This window comes from Hyaena hyaena, unplaced genomic scaffold (genome assembly GCF_003009895.1).
Source record: "Hyaena hyaena isolate Hyena2069 unplaced genomic scaffold, ASM300989v1 scaffold_45, whole genome shotgun sequence".
In the NCBI taxonomy this organism is placed as follows: Eukaryota; Metazoa; Chordata; class Mammalia; order Carnivora; family Hyaenidae; genus Hyaena; species Hyaena hyaena.
The window spans coordinates 4,438,963-4,455,194 of record NW_024080677.1 but is presented as its reverse complement, the minus strand read 5'-3'; the positions used below and the strand labels follow the sequence as shown (position 1 = coordinate 4,455,194).

The 16,232-nt window shown below is 37.7% G+C and overlaps 1 protein-coding gene across 1 annotated transcript in view; it reads left to right on the top strand.

Moving 5' to 3' along the window:
- TOPAZ1 (testis and ovary specific PAZ domain containing 1) overlaps positions 1–16,232 on the top strand; it is a 106,979-nt gene that overhangs the window by 82,952 nt on the left and 7,795 nt on the right. Inside the window, exons 17-18 of the mRNA XM_039230343.1 lie at positions 12,806–12,970; positions 14,733–14,936. Coding sequence (XP_039086274.1) covers positions 12,806–12,970; positions 14,733–14,936 — 369 coding nt within the window. The remainder of the gene's footprint in view (positions 1–12,805; positions 12,971–14,732; positions 14,937–16,232) is intronic.

Below are 16,232 nucleotides of genomic sequence, written 5' to 3'. Positions count from 1 at the left end.
TCTTCCTGTTTCAGTTTTGGTAGTTTGTATGTTTATAGGAATATGTCCATTTCTTCCAGATTGCCCAGTTTGTTGGCATATAATTTTTAATCCCTTATAATTGTTTGTATTTCTGTGATGTTGGTTGTGATCACTTCTCTCTTATTTTTTATTTTATTTATTTATTTATTATCTGTATCTTTTATTTTTTTATAAATCTGGCTAGGCGTTTATCAATTTTGTTAATTCTTTCCAAGAACCAGCTCTTAGTTTCATTGATCTGTTCTACTGGGTTTGTTTGTTTGTTTGTTTCTATTTTGTTTATTTCTGCTCTAATCTTTATTATTTCCCTGCTTCTGCTGGATTTAGGCTTTACTTGCTGTTCCTTTTCTACCTTCTTTAGTGTACTTTAGGTTGTTTATCCAGGGTACATCTTACTTCTTGAAGTAGGCCTGCATTATAGTGTGCTTCCCTCTTAGGACCTCCTTTGCTGTATCCCAGAGGTTTTGGACTGTCATGTTTTCATTTTCATTTGCTTCCATGTATTTTGAAGAACAAATTTTTAATGTTTTATTTATTTTTGAGAAAGAGACAGTGTGAGCAGGGGAGGGTCAGAGAGAAAGAGAGTCACAGAATCCCAAGACAGGCTCCAGGCTCTGAGCTAGCTGTCAGCACAGAGCCCAGTGCGGGGCTCGAACCCATGAACTGTGGGATCATGACCTGAGCCAAAGTCAGACACTTAACTGACTGAGCCACCCAGGTGCCTCTCTTCCATGTATTTTTTAAAAATTTCTTCTTTAATTTCATGGTTAACCCATTCAGTCTTTAGTAGGATGTTCTTTTATCTCCAAGTGTTCATGGTCTTTCCAAATTTTTTCTTGTGGTTGATTTCAAGTTTCATAATGTTGTGGTCTGAAAATATGCATGGTATGATCTCAGTCATTTTGTACTTGTGACCCAATATGTGATCTAATCTGTAGAATGTTCCATGCTCCGGGAGCATGGGTGGCTCAGTCGATTAAGTGTCTGACTTCAGCTCAGGTCATGATCTCATGGTTCATGGGTTTGAGCCCCACATTGGGCTCTGTGCTGACAGCTAGCTCAGAGCCTGGAGCCTGCTTCGGATTCTGTGTCTCCCTCTCTCTCTAACCCTTCCCTGCTCACGCTCTCTCAGAAATAAATTTTAAAACATTTTTTAAAAAGAAAAAAGAAAAAAAGAATGTTCCATGCTCACTCAAGAAGAATGTGTATTTTCCAGCTTTAGGATGAAAAGTTGTGAATGTATCTGTTAAGTCCATCTGGTCCAATGTGTCATTCAAGCCTATTGTTTCTTTGTTGATCTGCTTAGATGATCTGTCCATTGCTGTAAGAGGCATGTTAAAGTCCTTTACTATTATTGTATTATTATCAATAAGTTTGATATAAATGATAAGTTTGATATAAAGTGAGTTTCTTTATGTTTGTTATTAATTGATGTATATATTTGAGTTTTTCAAGTTGGGGGCACAAATATTTACAATTGTTAGATCTTCTTGATGGATAGATCCCTTAATTATGGTACAATGCCCTTCTTCATCTCACATTTCAGTCTTTGGTTTAAAATCTAGTTTGTCTGATATAAGTATGGGTGCTCTGGCTTTGTTTGGCATCTGTTAGCATGGTAAATCATTATCTATCCCCTCACTTTCAGTCTGCAGGTGTCTATAGATCTAAAGTGATCCTCTTGTAGGCAGCAGATAGATGGGCCTTGGTTTTTTTTATCCATTCTGATACCCTGTATCTTTTGATTTGAGCTTTTAGTCCATTAAATTTAGAGCTATTATTGATAGATAAAAATTTAGTGCCACTGTGTTATCTGTAAAGTTGGTGTTTCTGGTGATGTTCTCTCTTCCTTTCTAGTCTTTATGCTTTTGGTCTCCCCCCCGCCCCCCCCCCCCGACACACACACACACACTCAGAGAGTCCCCTTTAATATTTCTTACAGGGCTAGGTTTAGTGGTTCCTTTAGTTTTTGTTTGGGAAACTCTTTATCTTTCCTGTATGCTGAATGACAGCCTTGCTGGATTAAGTATTCTTGGCTGCCTATTTTTCCCATTTAACATGTTGAGTATATCATGCCACTCTCTTCTGGCCTGCCAAGTTTCTCTGGACAGATCTGCTACAAACCTGATCTGTCTTCCTTTGTGGGTTAAGAATTTTCCCCCCTTGCTTCTTTCAGGATTTTTTCCTTATATGTGTATTTGTGAATTTGACTATATGTCTTGGTGATGACTGGATTTTGTTGAATTTAATGGGAGTTCTGTGTGGTTGTAGTGGATTTGGATCTCTTCCCTAGATAAGGGAGGTTTTCACTATAATTTGCTCATATAAACTTTCTGGTCCTTTTTCTTTCTCTTTTTCCTCCAGGACTCCTATGATAGGAATGTTTTTGTGCTTTAAGGAGTCGCTGAGTTCCCTAAGTCTACATCCATGATCCAGTACCTTTCTTTCCTTCTTTTTTTCAGCTTCAGTATTTTCCATAATTTTATCTTCTGCACCACTGGTTTGTTCCTCTGCTTCTTTTTTTTTTTTTTTTTTTTTTTTTTTTTGAGAGAGACACCGTGAGCAGGGGAGGGTCAGAGAGAGAGGGAGTCACAGACTGAAACAGGCTCCAGGCTCTGAGCTGGCAGTCAGCACAGAGCCCGACGCGGGGCTTGAACCCACGAACCGCGAGATCATGACCTAAGCGAAAGTCGGACGCTTAACCGACTAAGCCACCCAGGCGCCCCTGTTCCTCTGCTTCTTTATCATCATTACATCCAGTTAGTTTTGCATCTCAGTTATAACATTTTTTATTTCGGCTCAACTATTTCTTAGTTTTTTTTTATCTGTGCAGTAAGGAATTCTTTAGTGTCTTCCATGCTTTTCTCAAGCCCAGCTAGTATCCTTATGATTATTATTTTAAATCTGATTCAGACCATCTTACTTATATCTGTATGGATTAAATCCCTGGCCATGACTTCATCCGGTTCTTTCTTTTGGTGTGAATTCCTCCATCTTGTCGTTTTGTCTGAGTCACTGGTTTTTGTGTGTGCATGTGTGTGATTGTTAGGAAAACTTGTCATATTCTTGCTCCTGAGAGTAATGGCTATATTAAGTTCAAAAAAATGAAGAAAGAGGGGGTGCCTGGGTGGCTCAGTCGGTTAAGCGTCTGACTTCAGTTCAGGTCATGATCTCACGGTTCATGGGTTCAAGCCCCACGTCAGGCTCTGTGCTGACAGCTAGCTCAGAGCCTGGAGCCTGTCTTTGGATTCTGTAACTCCCTCTCTCTCTGACACTCCCCTCCTCATGCTGTCTCTCTCTTTCAGAAATAAATAAAAGTATTAAACTTTTTTCAAAAAAAGAAGGAAGCTAGATCCTTGGTGTATTTGTGTATTTTGGTATTCTTATTAAAAGAAGCTAGATCTAAAAAAAAAAGAAGAAGAAGAAGAAGCTGGGTTCTATTTCCCCTAGAGCTGAAGCTTTGCAGCACTCTGTGATCAGTAGACTTAGTGCATCAGAGGGTTTTGTGCTGGTGCCATGAGGGTGGGTGGGGCCTGCTATGCTCATTCTCAGGTGGGCTTGCCCTAGAGGAGGTGACCTGCAGGGCACCAGGGGAAGGTGAGGGGCACCTTGCTGTAAGCTGCTCTGGCCTACACTGGGTGGCACTCTTTTGCTCCATGAGGTGAGTCAGTGCCAATTGGTTGGGAGGGATGGCGTAGCCCCACTCTCTTGTCCCCAGAGCAGGGAGCTCACACACCCACCAGTCTTCAGGGAGCCCTCACAGAAGAGCAGACAGTCACCCCTTTTGTGTCCCCAGCTTCTGTCACATTCCTGCCTTCCCCCGGCCAGTGCGCCAGCCGTCTGCCTGCCAGGCCACACAGAATTCCTGTTTTATCTCAGGTGCACAGGTGGGTGTCACAACTCCAGATTTTAGCAGTCCAGGCTGTGCAGAGCCATGCTGCCCTCTGGGGGAGGGTCTCACTGTATGCCTGCCATTTGCTGGTTTGCTGTGTAAAACGGTCACAAGAGAGCACAGCAGTTTGGAGTTGATGGTAAAGCACAGCACAAAGCTGCCACCAAGATGTGCTTCCCATACTTGTGTCTCTTCTCCTGTGCTTGAGAGCAGGGCGGCCCATGGGTGCTGCTGGGTGTTTTGTCCCCCGCACAGGCTGTGGTGACACTCGGGAACTGTGTCTTCCCATGTGACCCAGAGGGTCCTCAGACCTTGCTGGCCTCTCCCAGGTCTTCATAGTCTTTCCCCACCAGAGCCACTAGGCACAGCCATGGTGCAGACCTCCAAGACTTCAGGCTTTGTGCTCCGCTCCTCTCCTTTTCCTCTCCTGTGGTTCTGGGGAAAGAGTTTTCTTGTGCAGTCCCCTGTGTGCGCACATGCGCTCATGCTCTCTCACTCGCTCGCGCTGTCTCTCTCTCTATCTCTCCATCATCAGGACTCCCTCCCCTTCACAGCACCTGCAGTGCTTTTCTTTCCCAAATCAGCTCTCGGTGGCTCCTACCTTCCATGATGTGGCCATTTGTGGTCATTTTCTCCCTCTAGTTGTGCAGTTTTGCTCTCTCAATCCTCAGATCAAATTCTTGGGTGTTCAGAATGACTGGATATTTATCTGGCTGTGTTCAAGGGACAAGGCAAGCCTAGGGTCCCCCTCCTGCTCTGCCATCTTATTTCTCTATGTTTTCCTTTTGAAAACCTATGCACTTATTACCTACTAAACTTTTTATCAAAGGGTTACACATTACTTGCGGTTGAGAAATGCAAAATACTTTACATATTTAGTTAGTGGCAGACTTTATGATGAGAAACATCTATTATTTTGGCTTCTCAATTTGACATTTAAAACTCTCAGCACTAGTAGCTTGTATCTTGGCAGATGAACAATACATTCCTGCCTTCTCCCTGTACCAGCATTAAAAAAGGGCTTTAAACCATAATTTATAATCATGGTTTGGAAGCTGAAGAATAAGTGTCTTTAACTCCCTAGAATATACATTTTCTAAAAAGTTATGCCATTTATTGAGAAGCTGCCTTTGCACTTTAAAATAAATTTTATTGCCTCAATGTAAGTAACACATATTCATTAGCAACCAGTAGGAAAAGGTAGATAAGAAAAACTTGATGATGAAATCTTTAACTCCCTAGAATATACATTTTGTAAAAAGTTATGCCATTTATTGAGAAGCTGCCTTTGAACTTTAAAATAAATTTTATTGCCTCAATGTAAGTAACACATGTTCATTAGCAACCAGTAGGAAAAGGTAGATAAGAAAAACTTGATGATGAAAATTCTTTATTCAGTCCGCCCAGAAATGACTGTTAACCACTTTAATGTTACTATATAGACTTTTTTTGTACCTTGCCTTTTTTTGTTCAGGGAACAGTCTTTCTGTAGACATCTTCTGTGTAAAGGAATGTTCTTCTACAGCATCACTTAACAGAATGCAACTTTCCACCTTATGAATAAGTATATATGTATATAAATATAGATACATAAATATATCCATGGACCCACTTTCCATCTAGCTTGTTTTCAGATGTCCATCATAAACAATAATCCATGCTAAACACTCCTGCTGATATTATGTCCTTAGGATAAATTCTGATGGAATTGCTGGGTTAAAGCATAAGGCAGTTTAAAGCTTTTGGTAAATGTTGGTAGATTTGCCCTTATTCACATTCAGATTTTCATCAGGGTATCATCTTGAGTTTATTAGAAAGCCTCCCTTTGTAAGAAAAGCCTAGAGAACTATTACACGGTATCTCTTCTATAAAGACATTGTCGTTTTAGAGGTCACATGTACATATAAACAGTGTTAGTGCCGAATACTGTGGTCTTTCATTATCAGACAGACTGGTGCATTCCAGTCTCTGCAATCCCTAATCTGGCGACTCAATACATTCCATTCCAGGTCTTTCTTATCTCTGCAAATGGAATGTAAAAGGACCCTACACCTTTAGAAAGTTTGTAGTAATTAGTCTTACCAGCATGTGAAGATGCAGGTTATGAAACACCCTCACCACTATTATTTTTTGAGTATTATTCTTTTCTCTTTGCTAGTTCGATAGAGAAAAAGTGATATTTGCTGCTTTACTTTGCATTTAATTACTTATTAGAAAATTTAACTCTCCCCTTTTTCCCATTTTTACTTATTCTTTAGTGAATTATTCATGTTCTTGATCTGTTTTCAAATTGTAATATATCTCTTCATTATTGATTTAATAATAACGTAGTAATTTGCTATATACCAAGCATTGTGCTAAGTGTGTTAGCACTAACACACTTATCCCATCAACACTAACCCCATGAAGTAGATGATGGGATCCCAAGATGAAGACACCGAGGCAGAGAATAAGCAAATAAGTATGAAAAAAGAATTCCAATCCAGGTCTGTCTGATTGCAGAGTCCATATTTTTAAGCCCCATACCAGTACTGTTATTTCCCTAGTCTTTCCTTTAAATGGACTTTGTAAAATTGAAACGAGGGCAGAAGCACCCACCACACAAACAGACCTGGATCTAACCTAGTCAGCCACTTGAGCAAAATGGTGATTCTGGTCTTGTTTCTATAAATCTAAGACAGTAGTTCTCAAAGTTGGCCATCAGAACACCCTGAAAGATTGTTAAAACACAAATTGCTTGGCCCATTCCCAGATGTCCTGATTCGTTAAATCTGGGATGGGTCCTGGGAATTTGCATTTCTTACAAGTTCTCAGATGTTGCTGATGATGATGCTGGTCTGGGGACCTCACTTTGAAGACCGCTACCCTATAGCTCTGGGTATTTCTCACACCTCCCCTGTATCCCTAAACCGTACTTCCTCAAGTCACTCCCCTACTTGGTTAACCAGTGCTATAAGCATCACCATTTTTATTATGCATTATTTATGGATTTTCTTCATTTAACTCTCTTTGTGCCTTCCTAGTGAGGAAATGGCTGAAGGTGGTTTTGTTTTAGATTTTTTTTCTAGTTTTATTGAGATATAATTGACATACGGCACTGTGTAACTTTGAGGAGTATGGCATAATGATATATATGTTGTGAGTTGATTGGCACAATAAATATAGTTAATATCCATCATCTCCTATAGGTAAAAAAAAAAAAAAGAGAAATATGTTTTTCCCTTATGATGAGAACTCTTAGGATCTACTCTCAACAACTTTCCTGTATGTCATACAGCAATGTTAAGCATAGTCACTGTGTTGTTGTACATTATGTTCCCAGTATTACTTATAACTAGAAGCTTGTGCCTTTTGACCACCTTCATCCATTTTCCCACCTCCACCCCTACACAAATCCAACCACAAATCCAATCTCTTTTTCTATGATTCTGAGATTCCATATACAAGTGAGATTGTGCGGTGTTTCTCTTTTTCACTTATTTCACTTTGCATACTGCTCTCAAGGTCCATCTATATTGTTTTAGGCTAGAGTTGTTTAAAGCCTATATGTGTGTGTTTCTTTTGTTTATTTAGCAAAGTGTTTCCCTTTTTTTAATAGGAAATTTAGCATAAAGGTTAGCTTGAACACCGAGACTGGTGACTGCCACTGTAGTACTAACATAAGCATATAAACACTGTTACTATTTAAGAAAAACTGCATCTTTATTTTCAGTCAGTGGATAGCTCTGTTCACACAATGTTGTGTTAGGCCAAGCCATCTTTAGTATCTGTTTTTATACAGCAGTTTCACTTATAACTACTTATGTAGGCATAGCCACTATTCAGGTCATTAGCACTTCTTTCCCAAGTAATTTTCACCTAATGTGAACTCTGGTCATTTTCAGTGATAGGATATTCAATTTTTGTTAATTTCTTCTTTTTATTTCTCTGTTTTGCTTTAATTTTTTATAGTGATTATATATATATATATATATATATATTTTTTTTTTTAATGTTTATTTTTGAGAGAGAGAGACAGAACGCCAGCTGGGGAAGGGAAGAGAGAGACGGATACACAGAATCCCAAGCAGGCTCCAAGGAGCTTGAACTCCCAGACTGTGAGATTGTGACCTGAAGTCCGACATTTAACTGGCTGAATCATCCAGGCACCCCTGTGACCGTTTATATTTTTAAAATAAACTTTATTTTAGGAGCATCTGGGTGGCTCAGTTGGTTAAGCGTCTGACTCTTGGTTTCAGCCCAGGTCATCTCATGATCTCACACTTTGTAAGTTTCAGCCCCACATCAGGCTTTGCACTGACCATGCAGAGCCTGCTTGAGTTTCTCTCTCTCTCTCTCTCTCTCTCTCTCTCTTTCTGCCCCTCCCCCACTCTCTGTCTATCTCAGAAACAAAAAACTATAAAAAAATTAAAGGGGCGTCTGAGTGGCTCAGTCAGTTAAGCGTCTGACTTCAGCTCAGGTCATGATCTCACTGTTTGTGAGTTCAAGCTCCACATCAGGCTCTGTACTGACAGCTCAGAGCCTGGAACCTGCTTCAGATTCTGTGTCTCCTTCTCTCTCTGCCCCTCTGCCATTCACATTCTGTCTGTCTCTCTCAAAAAAATAAACATCAAGAAAAAATTTTTTTAATAATAAATAAAAATTTTTTTAAAAATAAACATTATTTTAGAAGTAAAACAACCAGCTTGGCCATATCCTGAACAATAATATCTCTGAAATCACCAGTTTAATGCACTCTTTTATTTTTATAGTTTTTATAGTACACAGTTCAATAAATTATTAAAATTTAATGTAGGGGCGCCTGATTGGCTTAGTCGGTTAAGCGTCCGACTTTCGCTTAGGTCATGATCTCGCGGTTCGTGGGTTCGAGCCCCACGTCGGGCTCTGTGCTGACTGCCAGCTCAGAGCCTGGAGCCTGTTTCAGTCTGTGACTCCCTCTCTCTCTGACCCTTCCCAGCTCACGCTGTCTCTCTCCTAGAAATAAATAAAAAAACAAAATGTTAAAAAATAAATAAATAAATAAAAATAAAATAAAATTTAATGTAATCTAAAAATCAGTCCAGGTACTTACCATCAATAATGTATATATATCACACTTAGGAAATATCATACTGTATATTATGCCCATTTATATTATGATAGTTCTACATATTAAAGATATTTTTCCTTGATCTGTTGAATATTTGCACATATTTTTCTCAGCTTTTCATTTTCCTTTAACTTTGTGATTTTTTTTTGCATTTTTGTTTTTCTTCTATTGGTCTACCTGACATTTTTTTCTACCTAACATAAACTGTTTATTTTTTTTAGTGTTTTCTTTTTCAGTACAGCTTTTTATTTCTTTAATATTCTTTTTTCCAGTATAGCTGACACCGTTCCATTAGTTTCAAGTGTACAATATAGTAACTCAACATCTGTATACATTATGCTTATGTTCACCACAGCTATACATCTGTCACCGTACAACACTATTACAATACCATTCACTATATTCCCTCTGCTATACTTTTTATCCCTGTAACTTTTTCATTCCATAAGTAGAAGTCCGTGTCTCCCACTCTCCTTCACTTATTTTGTCCATTCCCTCCCCCACACACACACACACACACACAACCACTTTATTCTCAGTATTTATGGGTCTGATTCTGCTTTTTAAATTGTTAATAATTTTTGTTTTGTATCATGCTTTATTTTTTTTTTATATTTTTATTTATTTCTAGGAGAGAGAGAGACAGCGTGAGCAGGGGAGGGTCAGAGAGAGAGGGAGACACAGAATCTGAAGCAGGCTCCAGGCTCTGAGCTGGCAGTCAGCACAGAGCCCGACGCGGGGCTCGAACCCACGAACTGCGAGATCATGACCTAAGTGAAAGTCGGACGCTCAACCGACTAAGCCACCCAGGCTCCCCTTGTATCATGCTTTAGGCAGTCCTTAGCTATCTCAAAATCCTATATTTACTCATATTATTTTTCAAATTTTTTGGTTCATTACTAGTTTTAAATTTTAATGTGAAATGTGAACAAAATTGTTTTTATTTCCCCAAAATATTGTCCCAACTCACCCTTTACTAACTTATTTGAAATTCTACTTTTATCATTTATTACAATCTTGTATCTGCTTAGGTGTGTTTGTGTACTTGCCTTCTCTCCCAGGGATCGCTGTTTCTATGGTAGCACCAAACTCTTTAGTTAATGTAACTTTAGAATATGTGTAATATCTATTTAGGCAAGACCACTTTCACTTCTCTTTTCCAAACTATTGTTCACATTCTCAAGTACTTATTCTTTTAGATGAATTTCAGAGTTATTGAGTCAGTTTTTCATATAGTTCTGTAAGGAAATTTGATTAAGACTATGTTAAATATACATATATATATATACATATGTGTGTTTATATATATGTATATATATATGTGTGTGTATATATATATATGTGTGTGTGTGTATATATATATGTTAAAAGGAGAAAAGTGTCTTTGAATATTCCTTATGGTATATGTAGTATTCACTATGGTAAAGGATAGTTGTTTGATAGTCTCACTGACTAGCCTGGAAATTCATTCACTACAGACCATCTTAATGTTAATAGTCTTTATATTCTCAGTGCCCTGTATTCACAATCTTGCATGAGTAATGACTGAATATGCGTATGTTGGAAGGTATGTGGATAAAGAATGGCTATTATAAAAAATTCGCTTGCATTTTGACTCAGATGTTTTAGACAAATGGAAAATATTCCCAGCTGTGGAACATTGAAAAACATGAGGATTAATGCAATAAGAACTTTTATCACCATAAAACCAGTATGAAAGTATACTAGTAAACTGTTCTTTGTTTTTGGAAATTTAATTCTCATAAGAGTTCTTATAAAATTTTCATAAAAGTGTTTATGCTGATAGAGTTGTGAATGGCATGGATTAATTAAAAGCTATTAATTTTCAAATGACTAATCAATTACCAGTTTCATTAAACTTTGGTACATAAAATGACCAGCTTATTCAGATTTTTTAATATAGCTACACAATTTGGTAAGATTTCAAAATGAATCTCTTAAAATATCATCTATTCTTTCAAAAACTGTGACCATTATTCTACCTTAACAATAAAAAAAAAATGAGTACTAAATAAAGAACAACACAATTATTATGAGAAAAGGCCACATTGTCTATTTTTATAAATGTGACATATCTACCAGATACATGTTTTTTTTTTTTAATTTCTGAGAGAGAGCGATACAGTGTGAACAGGGGAGGGTTAGAGAGGGAGATACAGAATCTGAAGCAGGCTCCAGGCTCTGAGCTGTCAGCACAGAGCCCAACATGGGGCTCGAACCCCCGAACTGTGAGATCATGACCTGAGCCGAAGTTAGATGCTTAACAGACTGAGCCACCCAGGCACCCCAGTCTGCCAGATACATGATAAACAAAAACAATTGAACTTATTTGATAAAAAATAAAATTCAGTTTATAAGGAATGATGATTCAGCATTTTTACTTTGGGGAATTATGGGGAAGAAATGGGAATTAGGTTTAACAAATGATTTATGCAGTCTTTGAAAAGATAATATTTAAATTTCTTTAAAGATAACATTTAAATTTCTTAGTAAAGTAAAATTTAAGCAAATTTGGGATTAAATTAATGGAAGTATCTGTTTAAATGAGCTAAGATTCATAAAGCACCAATACTTGTAAAACGTTGCCTAACACATAGTATAAGGCAATTCAGTCTGTCCGTCAGGTGGACTCTACTAATTTATAAACTAGCTCCTGTGTTAAAGTTATACTGGATAATTAAGCCTTTATTTTGGCATTGTGTACATGAATTACCAAATCTTTCTCAATACTTTTTGTATTCACTGTGCTGGGAAGACTCCCAAAGAGAAAGAAAACATGACGCCTGCACTTAGTCCAGTTAAAGAACAGGGAAATGAGATTTGAGTGTTATAATAAAAATGTTTCATTTATGTACCTGGTGTATGATGATTGAGGGAATTAGATAAATGATAAAATATTTACATTTCTTATATTTTAGTACCTCAGTGCTCTGTATTATAGTCTCCTATTGTTTTTCTCAATGTGCAAATCAAGGCAGAAGTTAAGGAACTTCAGCATTATAGGTAATAATTCTCTTTTTTTTTTAAGCTGTGTGAAGGGTTCATTAAAGTTTATTATTTTGCTTTTATAACTTTCATACATTATATGTTATGTACATACCAACTATTTATAATAAAAATTATTTAAGAAATGGGGGGTCGGCGCCTGGGTGGCTCAGTCTGTTAAGCATCTGACTTCAGCTCAGGCCATGATCTCACGGTTCATGGGTTCGAGCCTCACATCGGGCTCTGTGCTGACAGCTAGCTCAGAGCCTGGAGCCTGTTTCAGATTCTGTATCTCCCTCTCTCTCTGACCCTCCCCTGCTCATGCTGTCTCTCTCTCAGAAATAAAGTTTTTAATTTTTTTTAAAACAAAGAAGAAAGAAATGGGGGGGATGCTGTTCCCCAAAATACTAAAACTAATTTATTTATGTATTCTTTATTGTAAAATTGTTACACTTGTCCATACAAATATTTTCCATTATAACAATTTATTATAAAAGGAACATTTTTATCATGTAAAAATAAACATTAACTTCAGAGTCAAAAACTGATTAGTACACTTATAAAAATGAAAAATGAAAAAATAAGTATAACAAAGTACTCATTAGTTTGCATCTCCTTAGGATGGTGATCATTACTATATAAGCTGTTTCTGATAAATTTGAATTATGTTATCTTTTCTGAATACACATACTTAAATTTTGATACTTAACAAAACATATTTTAAATCATTAGTTGTAATTGTACTGCTAAGTGTAATTTACGTAGTATAAAGAATTAGTACTTTTTCTTCTTGGAAGAGTCAGAATGGATCATCAGCACACCACTGTGGCCTTGCGATAGGCTGGATGTACTCAATCGACATAACCTGCTCTGCACAATTGCACATGAAATCTTAGCCAAGAGCCTTTACAGACAGACATTTGAAGTTCTGCAAAATCTACCAGGTTTTCAAAATTCTCAAGGTATGTTTTCTAAAAGTCTCAATCTCATGTCCATCTGATGTTTAAGAAACCATTCTCCACCTGTTTTGGTTGAGTTTTATATTCCAGCATACATTTTTAATGAAATTGTTTTCTGTAAAATGTATTCTCTGCAAATTCAATGTTTTTCTTCTTTCCCTCCTTCCTTCCCTCCCTCCCTCCCTCTCTCTCTTTTTCTCTCTTTCTCTCTTCCTTTCCTTTCCTTTTTCCTTTTTCCTTTCCTTTCCTTTCCTTCCAAAAGCAGAGATGCTTACCTTTGGATTGTCAGCAGTTCCTAACTGTTTTCGTCAGTCCCCTTTCCCTCCCTATCAGGTTAGCAGCAAACAGTAATGCCCCAGCAAGCTTTGTGTCAGTAAATAATTCACTGCATTAGAATAATGAAGAGTGCTTTTTCTTTTTTCCCTAACATTAAATACAGAGCTTAGTTTCCATTACCTTGGAATGTAGGGAAATATGAAATAAATGGAGGAAATTAGTAAATGACAAGTTCAATGAAAGGGAATATTAATGTGGGACAATAATAGGTAGTGTTCTCAAATCCTGACACTCAAGTTCTATAGAGACCAGAGGGAGTCCGTGTTAAGAGAAACATGAGCAAAAGATTTGGATCAAAATGAGCTGAGTAATGGGTTCAGAGTGGCAAGTTACACTTCATGAGAGTGTTAACCTGAGGGCTTTCCACAGTTCTTTATCAGTCAGAGTACCTGTTACAGGAAAGTTCCGTTGGTGGAGATGTTTAGGAAGAGACCTAAAGGTAAGGAGATTAACTTCTTGCTCAGGCCTGGATCACTAAAGGAACCTATAGATGAAATGTTAAAGACGAGAGTTTAGGTCATAGATTGAACTGACTCAATATAGGGAATAAAAGATTTCAGTCTCCAAGGTGACTTCACTTTCTTCTAAGGGAGAAATTGAAAGAACTATAAATATCCAATAAAAGATTTGTTTTTAATTTAAGAGAGAATATTATGAGGCGGTGGTTTATTTTTAGTCATGGAAAATTAAGTCTGTAGTCTGAACTGTAGACAGTGCAAACAGAGCTGTGCAAGTCATTTGTTTGAGACATAGCAGATGCAGTCACATGTGGAATCACAGACAGTGGTGTTAATGCAGCCTCTGCAATAGTTGTCCAGCTTCCTTTTTTTTTTTTTTAGTATAATTTATTGTCAAGTTAGCTAACATACAGTATGCTCTTGGCTTCAGGAGTAGATTCCTGTGATTCATTATTTCCATACAACACCCAGTGCTCATCCCAACAAGGGCCCTCCTCAGCGCCCATCACCCATTTTCCCCTCTCCCCCGTCCCATCAACCCTAAGTTTGTTTTCTGTATTTAGGAGTCTCTTCTGCTTTGCCTCTCTCTGTTTGTAACTATTTTTTTCCCTTCCCTTCCCCCACGGCCTCTTTTAAGTGTCTCAAATTCCAGATATGAGTGAAAATATATGAATATGATCTCTGTCTTTCTCTGACTGACTTATTTCACTTAGCATAATACCCTCTGGTTCCGTCCACATTGTTGCAAATGGCGTCAGGCTTCCTTTCTTATTCTTTGTTACAAGGTAAACAAATGAATTTGTTTTTGTTGAATGCTTGTTTGTTTCTTAGAGACTATACAAGATGATTACTTTTTAGTGACTGTGACTCCAGTAGTGGGTAGGAAAGTGCCAAGAGTACTACAAAAGTAGTGAGAGAGGGTAGATTGATTTCATTTTATCATTTTATCTATTTATCTATTTTTTTTCCAGAAACTGTGGAGGTCTCACAGTACAGCCTTCTTTTTAATAAACTTCTAGATGCCTGTATTGAAAGCAATAGTCTTGGTATATCATCCTCTGTAGCAGAATTCATGACTTCAAAGAACATCCCTATTGATTTCTCCTTTCTTAGAAGATTAATTACTTCTTTAGGAAGGAGCTGTTTATGGCTCAAAGCCAGAGCCCACTACAAAAGTAAGTTACATTTTAAAATTTTATATTTGATATATTGGTTTTGACTTTGCTTTTCTAACCATGAATCCTTGTATAATATCTATGACTAGGCATTTAAATATGTAAAAAGAGCAGCTGATACACATTCAAAGATAATGGTGCACACAAATTTGTTCTCTCTTTTGAAACCCTTCTTTCTCATTTCTAATTACTATATCTTTATGTCTTTGCACGTCAGTATGCCCCCTGGAGGGTGCACAAAGGAAATAGATGAAAGAATTTGAACCAGTTTGGCATAGCTTATAAATATATAGGAGTAGAACAGTAGGAATATTTATATATTCATCCCTGCTATATCCTTGATCTTTATAATTTATAAGTTATAATATTTTAGGGGCACTTGGGTGACTGGGTTGAGCGTCCGACTTTAGCTCAGGTCATGATCTTGTTGGTGAGTTCAAGCGCCATGTCGGGTTCTGTGCTGACGGCTCAGAGCTTGGAGCCTGCTTCACATTCTTTGCCTTCCTCTCTCCCTACCCACCCTCCCCACTCACACACATATTCTCTCTCTCAAAATAAACAAGCATTAGAATATTTTATACCAGGCCACATAGGAAGTACAGAGGCTGCCATTACAATGAACATGACACAGGTTTTTCACCTGGTTCCTAGTAACAGGAATCTATTATAGTTAATCTGTTTACAGTTGTTTCTCTCTAACCAGTAAGCCTGGAAAACCAGTGCTTTCTCTAATCCCAGCCACCTCATAGGTATTTGAACTGGAAAGTAATTTCATGTAGAATCTAGATCCAGAAAACAGTTCTGCCTTCCTGCAGTAATTTGTCCCAAATTCACACTTCTCTCACTGTCATGTATATAACAAACTTACGAGTGCCTACTATGTGTCACCACTGTTCCAGATGTGCCAAACATCCCAGCCACCCCTACCAGCACAAAACCTCTCTGAACTCGGAGTACTTTTCACACTACCAACTATGATCAGTTTAGCAGGTGGTAACTTTTCTCCAATGGTATAGGAAAGAAAACATTAGCATGCATCACAGGTGGTAAGATTAGTATTATTTGGTAAAATTTTCATTTCAGTTACATATATACATGTATGTGTACCAGGTCAATATGTAAAATGTATCCCTTATTGTAGGTTACAATCAAAAGAAGTTTTGAAAACAGAGGTTTTTTTTTAGGGGCACCTGACTCTTGATTTCAGCTTGGGTCGTCCGTCATCTTATGGTTCATGGGACCAAGCCCCATGTTGGGCTCTGTGCTGACAGCATGGAGCCTGCTTGCTCTCCTCTC